The following is an 18,989-nucleotide window of genomic DNA, read 5'->3' as shown; positions in this document are numbered from 1 at the left end:
TTTGAGATCACGCTAAAACATGGCGGAGAAACGCCGTTTTTTCTACACTGTCGAAACATTAATTGGCCGTTGGCTACCGAATAGCGTAAGCGTTAATGTGTGTCTTTTCGTAGCACTGTCATGGCGTCGCTTATTGTATCCCGACTCACGCCTTTAGGGCCTAGGCTACCGACTGTCGACACGAGCTGTCATTTTCATACAAATTTAGTTTTCGACTTTCTACATACACTACTGTTAAGCCATCTTGGCTAGACCCCCAGTAGTTATTTGTTTAAGCTCATACAGAGACTTTGGCGGATATATTTTATGTTAATCATAACTTAATAATAAGGTACTGTGATGGTACCGAAGTACCCAACTTATTATTATCTGTAGAAAGGTAAGTACTATGTAGCACCATTTAAAGTTGGCGTAATATATTAAATAATGATAGCTACTAACAAGTGATACTATTAAACAAATAACAATAATAAACATAATTGTGGAAATGACATTAGACATTTGCAGCTGAGACTTGACACTTCATTGATGTTTTTTTATCTGTTAGAGTATAGTATATTACCTGTGTTTCTGTGAATTAGTAGTTTTAACTGAGTACTAATATTATTAACGCTACTAGTAATATTAACGTTAATATACTTCTGTGTCTATATTATATATATTTTATATCAATATTGAGGGTCTGCCTACCATAAAAATTATTTATATTAGAATTACATTACGAAAGAAAATTATTTAGGTGTTAAAATATTACGTGATATACGCTGTAAGACAACAGCGTATGGTGGCGCAATTGTAAAACGACAAACTAATTGGTAATATGTTTACAAAATAAATAAATTAATTTCGCCACCAAGCATAGTTTTATGTGTTTCCAGCGCCACCTATTATATTACTATTCAACTATACAGACAAATACAATAGTTTTAGTCTTTGCTAGCAGGAAACAGACTGCGCTGTTCTACTTCTACTTTCAACTTGTCGTAGTTAAACTAGAAAACCTATTAGCCTAGTATTGCTAAATGCTGAAAACTCTAGTTACATAAAACTTATCGTAGGTTGCCAAATACTAAATAGTGATTTTTCTAAAAGACAGCAAGGAGCCGCAGTCTTTAAGTTGTTCGCAAGCTGCATAACGAAATTTTCACATTGCGACTCTTTCGTAGCCGTGGCGGGCCGCGGGTGGCCTAGAAAATTCAGCGCAGTGCTGTATTTATAATTGTCTTTGTGTGTATAAGTACACGAGCCACACATATTCGTAAAAATTAGTCTCTATCCTTATGTGGCAAGTGCTGACCGTAAGCAGGCGGCAGCTGTCAGATACATCAGTCTTTTAAATGAAAGCCAGTGGAATCTAGTAAAATGATTTTTACGATCATTTGCTTTCGTTAGGTTAAAGTTATGGTTTTCCATACGGGCCCTTATATAAATTCGGTATCTCGTTCTCTCTCTAGTACAAGTAGTACTTGTTTTTATGCCGACTACAGACACCATGGTGCAGTGTCATCCGCCGTTGGAGTTGGAAGAATTGCCAAAAGAAGACGAAGAAAGACTAGAGAAATTATTTTCTAAATTAGATACAGATGGAAATGGCAAAATCGATATTCACGATCTCTCCGTGGCCCTCAAGGAACTAGCTCCACACATAAACCGGAGCTACGCAGAGGTTAGATTTATATTTAAATAACGGTACATCTCCATTAAATCAATTTTAATAATGCTAAATAGAGCTCTAAAGGAAGCTGACAAAAACATTTGAATTTAGAATCTATTAAAAAAAATAGGAATATTATATAATTTGGCAAAGAGTCTTTTTATATAGGATATTTTTCATTTTATTTTGATTATGTCTAGCTTGTAATTGTAGGAAGTGTGGTTTATACACATATTACTACCATTAACCACCTTCCATGTTTTAGTTTTATTTCTCTTCTGCCATCTTTTCACCATAAATTAGCTATTAATTAATATTTTATCAGTGAAACTGATATTTGATTGTTCCAAAGGTATAAACTCTTTACCATGGCATGACCAATTACAACATGCTACCACCAATTGTTGCCTAAATTTTTTTCTTGCAAACCTGCTACAGCTTTAATTAATGTCAGAACCAAGAGTTCTTTTCTTTAAGAGTAAGAGAGGTTATGGCATGGTGTGGTTATTTAAAAAAAAAAACAATGATCAGGTGACTAGAACATCATAAACAGATTTGATGGTCTGCAGTTGTTAAGTGTATGTATATTTATCATCAATTTTCTTTTATTATCAATGAAATTAACCATTGTTAGTTGTGTGATTGGAGCAGTAAGCCTATCACTATGCCTGTCTATTATTCAAACAGATAAAAACATGCCTGGCCCATATCTTATTGATGCCTCTACAAGAGTAAAACAGAAACCAATAGTTTTAGATAACAATCAAGATGGTAAATCGATGATTTCTTTATTGTAAAGACATCTTCAACCAACAAAATTTCAAAGATTTGTTTTCAAAGCAGCATCAAATCTGTTTGTGAATACAATAACAGCTTACTATTATACTTTAAAAATGTGCCTCTAACACAGATGATGAAATTTTATATGAAGTATAATTTACATATGGCTCTGTCCTTAATTAGGTAAATTGCAACTGCTACAAATTAATTAACACATTAATAAAATGCTACAGAGCAATGCTACAACACTATATATTACTTGAGGAATACTTACATATTACTGATGTACTTAAATGCAATATGTAAATTCTGTGTCATAGCATTATTTTGATACAACATTTAAAGTGTACAATGCGTTTATAAACTTATATTGATTTGTTATATAACATTGTGTTTCATTCCAGAAATTTTTGGCAACAACTGGAAAGGATGCTGGGGATGTCACCCTCTCAGAATTCATTCATTATGTACGAGAACATGAAAAGAATCTGCGGCTGCAATTTTCACACCTTGACAAGAATAAAGATGGTTAGTGTATTTTGTATACTTACTTTATATATGACTTAGTTTAAATAGTCTAAGTATCTTTCAGTCTCACCTAAAGGTGAGCCCTCTCTCACCTAAAGCCCTAAAGGGCTAATATGGGCTTAAGTATATTTAAAGAAAAAACTTTTTAACCGATTAAAGTTATGTATTATTATAGGATGTTTCGCTTTCGGTTAAAAAAGTTAAAAAAGTTTATTCTTTCAATGTGTAAAGGTTATGTCAATGAAAGACAATACTAGGCTTAAGTATAATTTGAGTTTAATATTTACAGATTACAATAGAAATATAGCAATTTGAATTATCTCATATTTTTGTTAAATAAAACTTCTTCATAATTGTGAAATTAGATTATAAAGTCTTATATGTATTTATTTATTTACACTTCGTTACCATAATATACAAAATCATACATATAAAAAAACAAAAAAAAAGCAGGTTACATAAGTTATTAGGCAACGGGCGGCCTTACAGCTAACAAGCGATTTCGGTGTAGTTCTCATATAAGGCAAATCAATATTTAGTTACTACATTATATTATAACAGTTTAATATACTAATGTGACCTTTTCGTAAATAATAGATTTAATTTTAAATATCTACAGGAAAAGTTGATCTGGAGGAACTTATATCTGCATTTGCTGATTTGGGCATCGCAATAGGACGCAACGAAGCGACGAATTTGTTAAAAAGGTACAATAATACTTTTTCACAGTACATTTAAATAATGCACTAATTTTTTGTAGTGTATTTAGGGACATCTTTGTATTTCGTTTTAAATTTGCTAAGTAGATATGGTAATCAAAGATATTGGGAACAAAGCACCCATCAGCTAAGTAGTCATCCTGGGGAGAACCTTATCAAAAAGAAATATAATGTTTCAGAAGAGCAGTTTGGCCAATACTAAAGTGGTGAGTCAGCAAGTAGAGTCAGGCTTTGCTAAAATACTAAAACAATATTTGTATTGTTATGTCTCCAGATTGTTGTTAAGTTACCAGTGTTTTGTGTTTCCAGAGCTAATCCAAATTATTGTATTCATGTTAATAATCTCACATATACTAGCAATTGCAATAACCACATAGAAATTAGCTTATAGTGTTTGTACTGGAAGAATACTATTTGACGTGAATGCCTGGATGTGTTGTGTGACATGGATTGATAAAGGAACCGAGTAGAAGTAGTAGGCTTTGTGGTTAATAAATGAGAATCAAATGTGCAAAGAGTTTAGATTCTGTGAATTGTATCAGGTTATGGAGTGAGTGATGACTAAATAGCATTTAGAATGAAACTGTCGCACTGAATAATATAATTTCAAAGAAAACTCATATAAAGTATAATTTTAAATTTCAACCTTTTATGTATCCTAACAAACATTAAAATGTATGTCCGTTTCATTTAATGTTCCCCTGTTTATACATTACCTTCAAACAAATAGTAACAGTATTAAAAATATAATTTGATATGTTTATGTTTTGTTTATATGTTATTTAAAATTTGAATTTAATACTTTTAAGTAGCAAAATTAAAATTCTTTCATTGAAGTAAATGCCATAGTTTAAGTTTCATTCTGTTAAATTTGGAAGATTGCTTAAATATTCTATGTGATAATAGGTAGCTATTTTCTGAGTTGAGAGAAAGTCTCTAGTAGCTTACAAAGCGAAATTGACACTGTTATATTTTAAGTATTTTATATATACTAACTAATAATTTAGTAAATCATTAATTTTGTTAACAGGATGGATCAAGATGGAAGCCTGAACATCAGTTATGATGAATGGCGAGACTACCTACTTCTAGCACCAGCTACAGACATACATGCCCTCATCAGCTTTTGGAGACATTCAACTGTAAGTAATCATTCTTATTTTTTTTTTGGTTTTCGTTGTTCGGTAATTATTAGAGGTGTGCGTAGACAATAATATTTTAAATTAAATTTTAATTTTACTCTAAGTAAAAGTAAATAGTCGAAATTATTAATCTATAGCCTGAACATACCGTTCGTGTAGATAATATAATTACCATGGTATGCAATAAGACTGCTGCGCTGCATAAGTTTTATAAATTTATAAAATGACATATCCTGGTCATGTTACAATCACAATTAGTTTAATTTATCTTCAGGTAAGTGATATTCTATTCATACAAACTCATATTTTAAGACAGATTACATTTTCTGAATATAATAGTAATATGAAGTGGTTTTAAATACAAAGCAGATTATTGACAATTTTTTATGCCTTAGTAATTATTGCTGTACATTGTACTATTTACAGCTGTACACACGTCGTTATCTTTTAATTACATAAAACAAAAGGTTGGTTTACGTGTTACGACACATTAGATACAGTCGTAATGCTATTATCGAAACCTTCAATATGCACGACCTAGACTTTATATTATAGATATTCTGCAACTACACTAATCCTGAAAGAAAAAACTGATGTCATATCCATCATTTTTATCGCTTTTGGAATTCGAAGATTTGATTGTGGGCTAAAAATATAAACATGATAGAGAAAACTTTCGCTGCCTGTAATTTTTTAATATTTTTGAAGTTATACTTCTTTAGGCGCGTTATGAAAAATTTATGGGAGTGAAATTTTACGATGCGTGACACAAAATTAACAGAATGAAGTTGCCCTCGGAAGATGCTACGGCATTGGACATAATTTAAAAACAACATTGGAATGATAATAGAATTTACGTTACACTTAATGTAAGAGAATAATAATAAATATTTATTTATTTAATTTTTCAAATGTAAACTGAACTTTATTGACTATAATGACTCCTTTTCCAGTCTTTGATTATTTAATTGTAATTAATTATTTGCTTGCAATCAAAAACTATTTTTAATAATGCCAAAGAAGTATAACTTCTTACGCGCGTACATAAGTACACGCACCCTTTTTTTTATTATATTTTCCAACGGGCATTACAATAAAGCTATTTCTAACTAACAGAATTCATACACTAACCTATAATTATAGATATGTTATTTAAAAATATATACAGTATTATATTGCTCTGTAAAATTGTGAGTAAATGTTGTATAATGAAACGGTTACTTTTATTATATCGACTGACTAGGCTCTAAAGAACACAGGTGAATCAAGTTACTACACGTTTAAAATACTTTAACTTAAGCTTATCCATCATTTAACGAATCTTTTTCTTTGGTAAATCAATACTTGAATAGCGATTATGATATATTGTGAGCATGCGACGTGCTACGTTTGCTAAACTAGCTGATGTTACAGTTTGCTATAAAATTATAAAATGCATTTACTTTAATTAATTATGTAGTTATTAGAAATCATACCAAATTCTCTTAATAAAACTAATTTACTCTTGATTTTTTGTATATGGATTTAGAGATGTTTATAAAGAAAATACTAGAGGAAAGCTGCGCTACTGCTTCCTTTTAATTTAACCTATTAGCCAATTTGTTAAATTAAGGGATTTCCTTCCTTGAACGATTCGAGTATTCTTAAGTTTTCACATATTAACCAATGTAATCTAACTACATTGGTTAATATGTGAAAACAATTAACCAATAATTAATTAATTATTATAAGTATTTAATTAGAATATTATAATTTTGATTTCATATATATATTTAATATCATTTATTGCTCATTAAATTAATATTTATTTCCAACACACAAATATACGGTATTTATAATATCTAACTATATACTATATCTACTATATCCGCGTCTAACGGTGAATGATATATCAATTTATGATTTTGTCACTTATGACGAATTCGTGAATATCCGTTAGTTATTTACTTAACGCCGTTTGTTCCTTGATCTTAGGCATATCAAATGTAGTTGGTAATAGCTTGCTATTTTTTGAAACAGTCATAGTATTTCCATTCTCAGTCTCTAAAGACATTATTTTTACTTGATCTTGAAAGTTCCCCAATATGACACTTAAATCAACACCCACAGTGTTGATAACAAGATCCGATATACCTGACCTCCTCCAGGGATCACGTTATCGTATTGGATAGGGTTGACACTATCTCAGTGAATTTGATTTATATATGTATACAATATACATATATACATATACATAATATAACAATTATGTTTATTAGTAATCATAACAATCAAATATACAGTATTTACAATTTTCTTAACCTACATAGTAATAATAAAAATTTGATAAGTTTATAGTGTACACGACGACTTCTGTCCGGTCCGCTAGTTATACCTGAAAGATAAACCGTGCTCAGCCCTGCGATTCTGTAACTCACTTCACGAACTCACACAGCGGTTTTCGCATCGGCGGTCGCTCTCAAATCAGTCGTGAAGCAGTCATTTTATGATTTGGCATTCTGATAAACAATAAACTACAAGTTCCCACCTTTTCCTGGTATATGAAATCAAACTAAGCACGCAATATCATTCAGAGTCAGACATTTAAGACACGTTTGTTATTTAATTTAGTAATAGTAATTACCTATGCGTTGTAATGAAAAACAACATGTTCCTAAAGCTAGGATTAGTTTTAGTAAGTTATGAACGCGTTAGTAGCCCTGACCTGATCGCTTGTAACTCAGTAATTGAATCATCCATTAAAATCGCGGGCTCGACTGTAGGCGTTGTCATGTACGTAGTTAGGATCGTGACCCATACGTCACTGCAATCCGCCTGTGACGGGTTCATTCTGAATTGCGTATCAGGATGATATAACGCCACAAAGGAATAATTCCACGTTTAAATTTAATAAGTTTGCATTTGTTTATTCGTTGTGATGTTGTTTTATGACTGCCATAGATGATTTATCAATAGGATTAAAGGAAAAGTGTGGTCGAAGCACCTAGTGATTGTTCAGAAGCGTGCCGACCCAAATAAGTACCTAGCCATAATGATCGCTAACCTTTGAAAGGAGATGGCACTACAAGAAGATTCTTGAAAGTTTTTGCCACTTCACTTTTTAATCGTCACATATTTTGATTAAAATTAAAATTATGTAGGTGCTCGATTACAAATACATCAGTATAAATTGTCATTGACAGTGAGTAATATCCGGCTTCCCAATATACTGTATACATAGAATGAATGTAGAGAATGTTAATGATTACTTTGACGTTTGTGTTCATATACATTTTTACTATTGTTCCTTGATGGCAATTATGGGTAAATGTCAATAAAGAAGGAACATTCACATTACCGACGATAACATCTAAAAAAATACACAATAGTATTTTTATTACTTTACGAACAGATGTTCTTATATTCCTTCAGTTTCTTTCCACTATCGGAAAACTGTTTGATAGTTTTGTTTACATGTCTAGTCAATCGTGAATTCCAAGAAGCAATACATGTGTATGTGTGACATCGTTCTTAGTTTACTTTCGCTTAGCGCGATACAATTTATAAGACAATTTTATAATCGTATGTAAATTAAATAATTTACTTCTAATGCTTATTTTATCTTCACTGTCAATATTGTAGCTGGTTTTGCTAATGATAGTGTGATTTGGTTTGAGATTCCAAACCTATGTTCGTATACCGCGCGCAACGGCCATAGAGAACGATACTGTCAATTCACGTCTTAAGAAGTTAAAAACCTATAGGCGACTTATACCATCAGCCAACCCGCACTTTATTGGAAATGGAGTAATTTATTATATAATTATGGGTATAATAATTAACTTCATGTACTAAACCGAGTCCTATGAAATATAAGTGTATATCTTTAATATCTTTACTTAACGTAAGTTTTTGTAAAGGCTTCGTGTTATCGCCTTACAGTGAACTTGTGTCGTAAAATGTATATTTGTCGTGACTTTATCATTGTTATAAGTTATAGAAATAATATTAACAGATAAAGGAAAAATAATTTACCCATTTTATAAAAACATCAATGTTTATTATATCAAAGACAAGAAACTAAAATACATCCTCTTATAGTCAATACCGTCTTAGGTAATAAATCGTTACTTTTTATAATTTCGCTTATTGGAGGTAGATTTTCTCTCAAAAAAAAGTCAAACAAAAGGAAACCGGTATGTCTTCATGACACGAATAATGATATGAGTCAACCCATTTCCCATCGGGGGTTATGTAGGCCTCATAATAATCATACATTTAGTGGCAAGTAGGTGATTATTATTCTAAGGGATGTTTTACGTTGGTTCCCCGGTCTCCTTTACTGGTCTGGCTGTATCACTTATGTCCCGCTGTAATGGGATAGCGACTCAGAGGGCCTCGGATGCGGTCGTGTTGGTGCTGCCCAAGGTAGTTTTAGTGGGTAAACACAGTTCTCTGAGTAGCATAGTGCCTGCAGTGAGTCGAGTCCCACATATCCTGGCTGCATTTAGTGCGGAGAACTCTGTATAAAAAAGCAACTAGATGTAGACGATAATATATTAGTGATTGATTGCATGGGCGAATATTGCAAAATAGGTCTCAAAGAGATGGGCATGCGCAACCAAAATGTCAAAAGGCATTTCTAAATCTATTCTTTTCTAAATTCTAAATCTATTCGAATAAATACATATCTTAGAGGCCCGTACCTAAAAGGTCGTCCGAGAAAAGTTGTCTTCATTCGATAGTGACATCGAGAGTACATTGCCTGAAAAACAGACAAAGAAAATGTAACGATGGAATTAAAGAAGAGAAAAGTAGTGTGCGAAAAAATAACAGCTGTTGTCATTTCTTACGCCCGTGTCTGCTACGTCACCTTCACGTGGTGTGTTCATTATTTATACAATACAACTGTTGTCAAGAAATCAATTACCACACTTTAAGTTTACGTCAGTTTATTTGCTAACCCATTATATCCAATACAATTGTAAATTTATTGAATTATTAAATCATTTATGCTATCTGTAAATGGTTAAATTATAAAAACACCACTTATATAATATTTTTTAATTATTTTTTTACATCTTTCTCGTATTAAACGGCATAAAATTGAGTCTTATCTTATAATTATTAATTGTGACTACTGCTTATCAAGATATAATCGAATTTTACATTTAAAAAATAACGATGAGGTGATCAAGTGGGTATGACAGATTTTATTCGTATTAGGCGGAATATTGTGTGAGGATTTTTGAAACTTGTTAAAGTAATTTTTGTTTGTTGTTTTCTAACACCAATAATAACTATTACTTACGAAACTACAAGGCATAAATCAGCTGACAAAAACACACACAAAGATGGACATCTTGCTTATGGCGCACCTGTAAGTACAAAGAAAATTCACGACCACGAAAAAGGTTAGGCAGGTGTAATCTAGTAATACAGACTATTCTGTATTCACTGTAACGTATGCATGATATACACAAAGGAAGTTTCAAAAAGCCTTTTGAGCTAAGTGTAGTGCTAAGTAGATTAGAGCGTAGATGCTAATGAATATTGTAAAATAACTGTTGAATAGGTTCTGTGATTTAGTTGACAAAAACCGAGAATACTTAACGTGTTATTACGTTTCATGAGATAGTATCGCCCAACATACCGCTCGTCATAGGAAGCGACCTTTGACTATTATTCTAGTCTCCATTGAACACTTCAACGGAAGTTGTAGGTGTACAAGATCAAGATAAAATTCAAATTTATTTTACTAGCAATAGTTTTCAATAAGCTAAATATAATCGCCTATATTTAGCTAAAATATAAAAAGATTTCTATTTCCGTATTATTTCCATTACTATTTGTAGTTATGTTTATAAAATGTTCCGGTATATCTACTTCCTATGCGCTGTAGAAAGGATTTACTGTATTATCCAAGGTGCGTCTATCTACATCCTCGAACTTACCGCATTCAGCACTTTCAAAAACGATTTTTATTTGATCACCTCAACCGGTTCCTATCTAATTCGCGTGGTATTTAGACAGTCGCAAGAATAGTAAATGTTGAGTCAAAGACTAATTTCGGATTTCTGTTTTTTCAAGGACCTTATATATATCCATACTAAACCGATTTAGAAAATTATTTTACCAATCGAAGTCCATGTTATTTGTAAGTGTATTCGGCTTTAAGCCAAAAAAACCGTGCGATGCCGCGGTGGGTCTATAGTTTATAATTAGGCTACTTAGTTTAGTTAAAATAATGAATATAATTTTTTATTCGGGTAGATTCATTTTCAGTCATTCAAAAAAATGGTTAAAACTTATGTTGATTAAAAGTGACACAAACTTATATAATTAAGCCTCTGTTGAGAGAATGTTATTGTGGTTGCCATGTGATTTTTTTAAACGGAGATTATTTCCAAAACTCCAATAATGAGATTATTTCAACAAAGCAGTACGAGATACTGCGCCGACATTACATTGTAACAAAATCATTTTTTGCTATACCAGGTGATTAGCCAATGGTTGATATGTTTTGTTTTAAAAGTTAGCTATTCTATTTAATTATAACCCTACCTTACACTTTATTTATTAATCCATTCGGGACATCGATAAAGGTCTAATAAAATGTTAAAGATAAATCAAATTTATTTTATACAATTAGCATTAAAATTTTCCAGCTTATTTCGCGATTAAAAAATAAAAATAAATAAATTTAAAATCTTATATATAGTTAAGTATAATAATTATTTTCCACAATGTAAAAAATGAGTTTAATATTATAAATGTTAATTGTTAGCGCCGAAATGCGGTTTATACGCGATAAGTTGCCAGCTCTCCAAAGAATTTTAGTTCAGACATCAGTGTGAAAATGTCCGCGGACTTGATTGTGCGTGTCTTGGGCCTCGGTATCGCCTCTACACTCGAATTTGTTATTTAAGTATTTAAACTCGATCTGAGATAAGTTCCAAAAAAGTAGTTTGTCTGTGATTAATTTATTTTTATTTGTCTGATTTGCGTTATTGTAAACTAGATATTATAATGTCTCTGGAATTGGAAGATGTGACCTGGCCCACCGGTGATGTTTTTGAGGATTTCCTCTTTGTATTTCGACGATGTTTGGCAAAGGTAATTAAATCTATATTAGAGTTACCTACACTACCTTACCTTCGCTATTCGATGCCAAAAGATTTATCTGTTTGAATTTAGCTCGTTTGGTTTAGACGGTTACTAATTTTTGGTTGGTTTGGTGGTTAAAAATTCATAAAATAATGGATTTACATGTGTACGGTGATTTTTGGGAGTGGATAATAAAGGTAAAACGGATGTAAGGCTTTGCAATATATATAAATTATATTTTTGTACGAAATATATATAAATTATATTATTTTACATGTTTTTTTTTGTATTTTGCTAAGCGCATATTATCTGGGCATATGTAGTATCAAATTTCAAAAACATTCACTGCCTCACCGTAACGTTTCTCAAAATTAATACTCACTTAAGTACATAACAGCATAAAATAATATATTTTCATTGTCATTAGATATTATATGTTTTAATTGCTCTGCGAATTCTATTTAAAAGCGAATTATAATTTGAGTAATTACCATTAATTAAAATTAATTAAACGGAAATAAATTTTACTGAATGTAAATTTTATTCCATCTTTTCATAGAGCTTTGCATACTTTTTTTTTATTTTGATAACTAAATAGAAGTAAGAGATAAATTCCTTAGCAGCTCACTTGTAAATTGCGCGCTGAGTTTATTTTTATCTGAGCGAGGCACATGTTAGATAATGTAGTCTACGCTCTACACCACTTCTACTTCCTTGATAGAAAGATAGGCGCAATGGTATATAGCTTATAATTACTTATACATTGTTTTAAGAACACACAGAATATTTTAAAAACCCAATTCGTCATCATTCATTCTTATCTCTAATGACGTTACGATAGTGAATGGCTTGGCGCCGAAATCAGGGACAAGACAACCTATTCCATCTCAGTTACTCATTCTTAGAATACATATTTAAAATAAATACTCAGGATGTGGGTTACAAATGCGGTTTTCATTCATTTACCCGTTTAAAAATGACAAAACAAGGATATATTCGTACAGCTTATCGTATCAGTCAGTCGACTTTGACTCGATCGTAAATATTAATACTCGACTGGTGACGTAGCTGCGCACGCTCTGCATTATGGGCCGATTGCGTCATACTGAATTCTCGTGACAAAATGTCTATTGGGGAAATCCTTTATGATATCAGTACAGTGTATACTCCGTAATCTGTATAGCAATGCTAAAGGGACTGTATTCTATGGCTATTATATATAGAGAAATAATGCATTGTACTACGGACAGCATGGCAATTGAATCAATGTCAATCAATACCGATATTTTAATGTTTGACGTAAAATCAAAGGTTGGTTTTGAGTTATCACAAGTTTCTCATTAAAAAACAATGGTTCTTGTAATTCCGAATTAATCATTACTTATCATTTGATAATACTTTTATCTATCAAACGTTAGAATGTTCGTACTCGTAATCACCTTGTCGGCTATTCACAAATCAAGTATATTAATATAATTGTTCTAATAGTGATTTTGACCTTGTCCATTCAATCTCTCAAATTCATGACCGTCACCCACAAGCCGCTTCCCTTGACACCAATGTTTACGAATTGTAAAAAAAACGGTCGGTCTTGTTCCTTGAATCATATTCTGCGATAGATATTGTTTTTTTAAGAATAATTTTTACCTGAGCCTTTGCGTATAATATTCCGGAATTCATTACCTACAAAGGATGTATCTATAGATAGTTCCATGTTTCTTGATACCTGTAAAGTTTTACATTATCTCTTAAATTTTCTTACGTACTTGCCTCCTGGTCTTGAGGGTGTCCATGGAAATACTTAATTTAAGTGACCTACCTTCTCGTTTACCTCCTGTCCCTTACAAAATAAATACGATAAGTCCATCATAAATTAATGAAAAGTTAAATAGAAATAGTAATACAATTCCCCCCGAGATAATTATCGCTCTAATTATATCTTCATGTATAGGAAAATATTTAATTGTTTATTGTATCTTGACTTTACATAATTACAAGACACAAACAAAACGCTTCATTATATACGAATGTTTAGACTACGGTTCATGTATTACGCGAGAATCTTCGAGAATTCTTAAGCATTAATAAATGTCTAAATTGACCATTTTCTAATTAAAATTAGTTCGTATTTATAATTATGAAAGCAGCAATACAATATATGTATATATTTGTCTGTTGAAATTATTCCATAACCTTTACAGTTATCATGTTCGACTGGTCACGAAATATGTTTTTAAATACCACAGTAAGAGATAGTCGTGTTTTTTACAAGTTAAAAGATTGCTTATTTAATGGCTTTGATATTATATCTTTTCTAGTCTCGTATTTTATCAATGACTAGGAGAAACTGCTTATAACTACAGCGAAAGCGTAAAACCGGAACTTACTTTTAGTTTCTGCATTCTAGGACACCTTGTTAAGTAGCTCATTAGGTGACAGCAATCTAACATTCTTACGTCATTATCACTTATATTATCATTATGGGGAATTAATTACTTGTTTAATTGCCCAATAATAATAGGAATCGTGCCCTTTACTCTACCTGTTATATGGAAAAAATTGAAATTAAATATATATCTATATATAGATTATAGGTATTAAAATACACATTTACATACTTGAATAATTTCCCTTTGGCGTAGAAAAGGAAACAATTTTTTTTTAATTATTATATAATGTGAACGTATCAAAGCGATCAAACTAATTATATTTAATCACAATGGATGATGCCGAGATTATTTACTTGTTACATCATAGGTTTAGTTCCTTTTTAGTATGTGATTGATATGAAAATTAGCAAAACTATAAATACTTAAGCGTATGTTGTTTTTCTAATTATGTTTGTTGCCGCCGGAGGTCTCAAAAACCAAGTTCTATAAACTATTTTAATTAAAATTAAATTTATAATTTAATTACAATGTGTGGCAGCTCGATACTGCGCACGTTTTCGTTCTTACATGTGTACATTATCTCTGACAATTCCAAGTAACTTATGCTATACTGTCCTACGGTCTTCATTACGCCGAGTTTGCACAATTTGACACCGTGGAACCACTGGTACTTATTAGGGCTACACATAATATTCTATTATTCTAATAGATAAACAAGAACAAACACCGTTTTATTGGTTTCAAAGTGTAATGATATTATTTCGTGCTGTTATTTTTTTGCATAGATATAAAAACTTTTCAAAACTTAAAAACGAAAGAAAAGTAGATTTGCGTTAGCAGACGACAACTTCAAAATGTACGCGGAAGAAGTCACTCATTATTTTGACCTGTTTCTCATTAAAATTGACTAGTTTTCATAATTATGAAAGCAACAATACAGTTATTTGTGAATTTTTTTGTAAAAACAAGTCTATTTAATATAAAATTTATGTTTTGGAAATATCTCATAACCTTCATAATTATCATGTTCGACTGGGAACGAAATATGTTTTTAAATACCACCGTAAGAGATAACCGTTCATTGATTGCTAGGTTTAGTTTAAAAATTGTTCAATTTGAGCTCTAATAATAAATTTGATTGTTTTTAATAGAATGACCACCTACCCCCGAACACAAAGCTATGGATTTACATGATAATTAAGAGGCGCAGAAAAAATCAATTATGTCAACAGGATGTAGAAGAGTCTCCAGACCTAGTTAATGAATTTTATACTTGTGTATTCTCAGCGTAGTAAATTGCAGCAATTGAACCAGTAGTTATTTACCAAAATGTATTTAAAAGCGACCATTTGTTTTGTTGAGTCTAGCTGCGATACAAACTGTTTTTATTTTAAGTAATTAAATATAATATTACTTTCTAGTATCTGGACATCGGGGAGGATATGAACGTGCCTGATGACTTTACACAAAGCGAATTGCAAACTGGAAAGTGGTGGCGACATCTACTTGCTGGTGGAATCGCTGGCGCCTTTAGTCGAACGTGCACTGCACCACTTGATAGACTTAAAGTATTTTTACAGGTACGGTATTATCATAAAAGTCATTTAAATAATTTTGAACTTGTATATCACTACTGAACCGAGTTTGAGAGATATTTGTGTTTGTTTGGTTATCTATCTTTGAACCGGTGCAAGTTTCACTGAGCAGAATGTTACAGGAAGTATTAATAAGCCTTAAATAATGAGAGAAACGGGACTATGAGAAAGTATACGTTTTTATTTTCATACAATACATGAATATAAAACAGTCGATTATACGATGTAAAATCTTTTTTATACGAGTATTGGATTCGTCCTTAACATAGTCGGTAACCAATAGAACGATTAAATTCCAAGTTTTTTAAATCAATGATGAAACATTTGGTATATTTTCAGGTAAATCCCACAAGAGAAAACATGGTACGGTGTTTAGCTAGAATGATTAATGAAGGTGGAATTAATGGTCTGTGGAGAGGCAACGGAATAAATGTAATAAAAATTGCCCCGGAGTCGGCTCTAAAGTTTGCAGCATATGAACAAGTGAAGCGACTGATAAAGGGCGAAAAAAAGAATCAGCCGCTAGAAATCCACGAGCGGTTTATAGCTGGAGCGTCGGCTGGTGCAATTAGCCAAACTGTGATTTACCCATTAGAGGTGCTAAAGACAAGATTAGCTTTAAGGAAAACGGGTCAATATCTAGGTATATTGGACGCGGCACGGAAGATATATGCGAGAGAAGGACTGAAGTGTTTCTATAAAGGATACATTCCAAATATATTGGGGATAGTGCCTTATGCAGGCATCGACCTCGCGGTCTACGAGACTCTAAAGAAGAAGTACATTAGTAAATATCAAGCGAACAATTCGCAGCCGGGAATATTACTGTTGCTGGCCTGCGGAAGTGCGTCTTGCACTTTGGGACAAGTGTGCTCCTACCCCTTGGCTCTAGTACGAACAAGGCTCCAAGCCCAAGGTAAGATTTCTTGTAAAATTTATAAATAATGTTGAGTCTGTTTCTTTGATTCTAATTTAAACCAAAAAGTAAGGTTTCACTTAATGAATAACCCACTATGCTGAATCACAGATGGGGTTGAAAGAGCTGAAATTGAATTGTAGATACAGGTACAATGCAATCGTATTTTTGTATAAATCTAAACCAACATTATTGTAAGTTATTGTTCATAATGTTAATAAAAATATGATAATGAGTGAAAGTAGAAAGTGAAAGGCGGTCTAAAACAAACGAGTATTAAGTTTTTATTTTCTCAAAGTCTCATACATATCATCGTCTAACAACGAGTGTTTAGGGACCATTTAAAAGTTTCATTTGCCTTCTTTACAGAGAGATCAGCAAAGGGCGCAGAGGGCACCATGAGCGGTGTGTTCCGTGATATAGTGCAGCGGGAAGGATTCCGGGGCCTTTACCGCGGTATAACTCCTAACTTCATAAAGGTGATTCCTGCCGTTTCCATTTCGTACGTGGTGTACGAATACGCCAGCCGTTCGCTCGGCGTCAACATGACGTGATTGCCGCGGTCCCACATACGCGCATTTCCTCGCGGACAACGTCCGAAATACCCCAAGGCTCAAATCGCCTTTTGACATTCTAATCCGCATTAGCAAATTGTGCATTTTAATGTAAATAGCTCTCCTCTATTTTAAGACTATTTATTTTGTGAATTTGATTCCATATATTTAATTTGCCACCTGCGATTAATTTATTTTAATAACGACTGCTACATATTTCAAGAAATTTTATAAAAAAATACTTTTGTGTGTGTTAATGGACATGGTATCGGTCTCAATTTATGCCAGCATAGCGCTGGGTTTTGCATCTGTGATTACAATAAACTGTATTTTTTTTCGTTTTCTTTTTTTTTCACCTGAATCCATTTCCCAATTTATTATTTGTTTGCATTAATTACATTTTGTTGATCCGCGTAATCTGCCATTAATCCACTGAGCACCATTTAAAGAATATAAAGTTTAACTTTAGATAGCTGAACAAAATCTAGTTAGATATATTTAAAATTGTTTAACATATAGATAGGATTAAAAGCTAAAAGCTTGTTCGTGTCGTAATTAATATTGTAAGGGAATTAAATAATTAAAAGTATTAATAAAAAGTGGAATAATTACATTATTCATGTAATTATTCCACTTTTTATTTATGTTTCAATAGCCTTATTAATGTTTTGCCACTATTTAACACTAGTAGTCAGAGATGGTTTCGTTGTATCCCTTGAAAGAATAATCGAATTCAAATGCGTGGCTTAATTGCAGGAAACAAATGAATGTTATGACTCAGTTATTGTACATTGTCGCTAGACTGCGGCAGCTCGTGTTATGTTTATCACCAAGAGTATATAAGGTTGAAGATTCCACAAGAATCTCAGATGATAGTTATAAGATTTACTAAGTGTCAACGTAAATACATGTTTTCGATCTTAATTTAAAACATTCTAGAGATAATCCCAAAGTTTCGTCAACTATTTCTAATCATGAATCCTTTTTGATTATTACTAATAAATGTCAATCTAATAAATGTACCGCATATTAATCTGTAACATTCCCACATTTCACATTCTATTAAAATATTAAGCTTATTAATAAATGTACACGTTACTTAATACTCGAAGGCCTGCACCTTGATTCATCTAAATTCGATTAATTGTTATAATAGTTCAGTCAACATCCAAAGCAAATACATGTTAATGTTTTTAAGTGACTCCAGAAACAGCGGCTTATGCTATATCCGTCGTGTTCTATAATAATTATTCCAACTATTATTACATTCTATGCTTGTAACTTATATAGTATGAATGTGTAACTTTGTTGTTGATATAAACCTACATAGTGAATTATAATTAATGTTGTTAAAATTATTACCAATAAATATCTTTCTCAATTCTCACTTTATAATTCTTTTAAAACTACATGCTGGATAACCATTCATTGATGAAAACTATGTAAAAAACTATATACTCTTATAACATCACCCTACTTCCGTCGGAAAAATAGGTAGCCATAGAATATTAAACTACAGCAAGTCCTTTTGGATAAATTGTTTTTGATTACGAAATAAATATTAAACACGTTGAACAGAATTATATTTCATCTTGCTAAAATAAATTAACTATTTGTAATTGCCA

The 18,989-nt window shown here is 31.8% G+C and overlaps 1 protein-coding gene across 5 annotated transcripts; it reads left to right on the top strand.

The window, feature by feature from the left end:
* Nucleotides 1-961: 961 nt before the first annotated feature.
* Nucleotides 962-17,702, top strand: LOC125062411 (calcium-binding mitochondrial carrier protein SCaMC-2). Of its 5 annotated transcripts, XM_047668321.1 has the most exons (7): nucleotides 962-1,666; nucleotides 2,839-2,962; nucleotides 3,582-3,669; nucleotides 4,712-4,823; nucleotides 15,721-15,879; nucleotides 16,234-16,810; nucleotides 17,180-17,702. In XM_047668321.1, exons 1-7 carry the CDS (start codon nucleotides 1,475-1,477, stop codon nucleotides 17,362-17,364), a joined length of 1,437 nt encoding a protein of 478 aa, XP_047524277.1. In that variant the 5' UTR covers nucleotides 962-1,474; the 3' UTR covers nucleotides 17,365-17,702. The 5 variants fall into 5 exon arrangements, with proteins under 5 accessions (XP_047524277.1, XP_047524279.1, XP_047524281.1 ...); XM_047668322.1 differs by lacking the exons at nucleotides 962-1,666; nucleotides 2,839-2,962; nucleotides 3,582-3,669; nucleotides 4,712-4,823 and adding exons at nucleotides 15,124-15,362; nucleotides 15,451-15,555; XM_047668323.1 differs by lacking the exons at nucleotides 962-1,666; nucleotides 2,839-2,962; nucleotides 3,582-3,669; nucleotides 4,712-4,823 and adding an exon at nucleotides 11,647-11,918.
* The last annotated feature ends 1,287 nt before the right edge of the window (nucleotides 17,703-18,989 follow it).

Source organism: Pieris napi, chromosome Z, assembly GCF_905475465.1.
Source record: "Pieris napi chromosome Z, ilPieNapi1.2, whole genome shotgun sequence".
NCBI classification, from domain to species: domain Eukaryota; kingdom Metazoa; phylum Arthropoda; class Insecta; order Lepidoptera; family Pieridae; genus Pieris; species Pieris napi.
The sequence above is the reverse complement of the archived record's forward strand: the minus strand, read 5'-3'. Positions and strand labels throughout refer to the sequence as shown.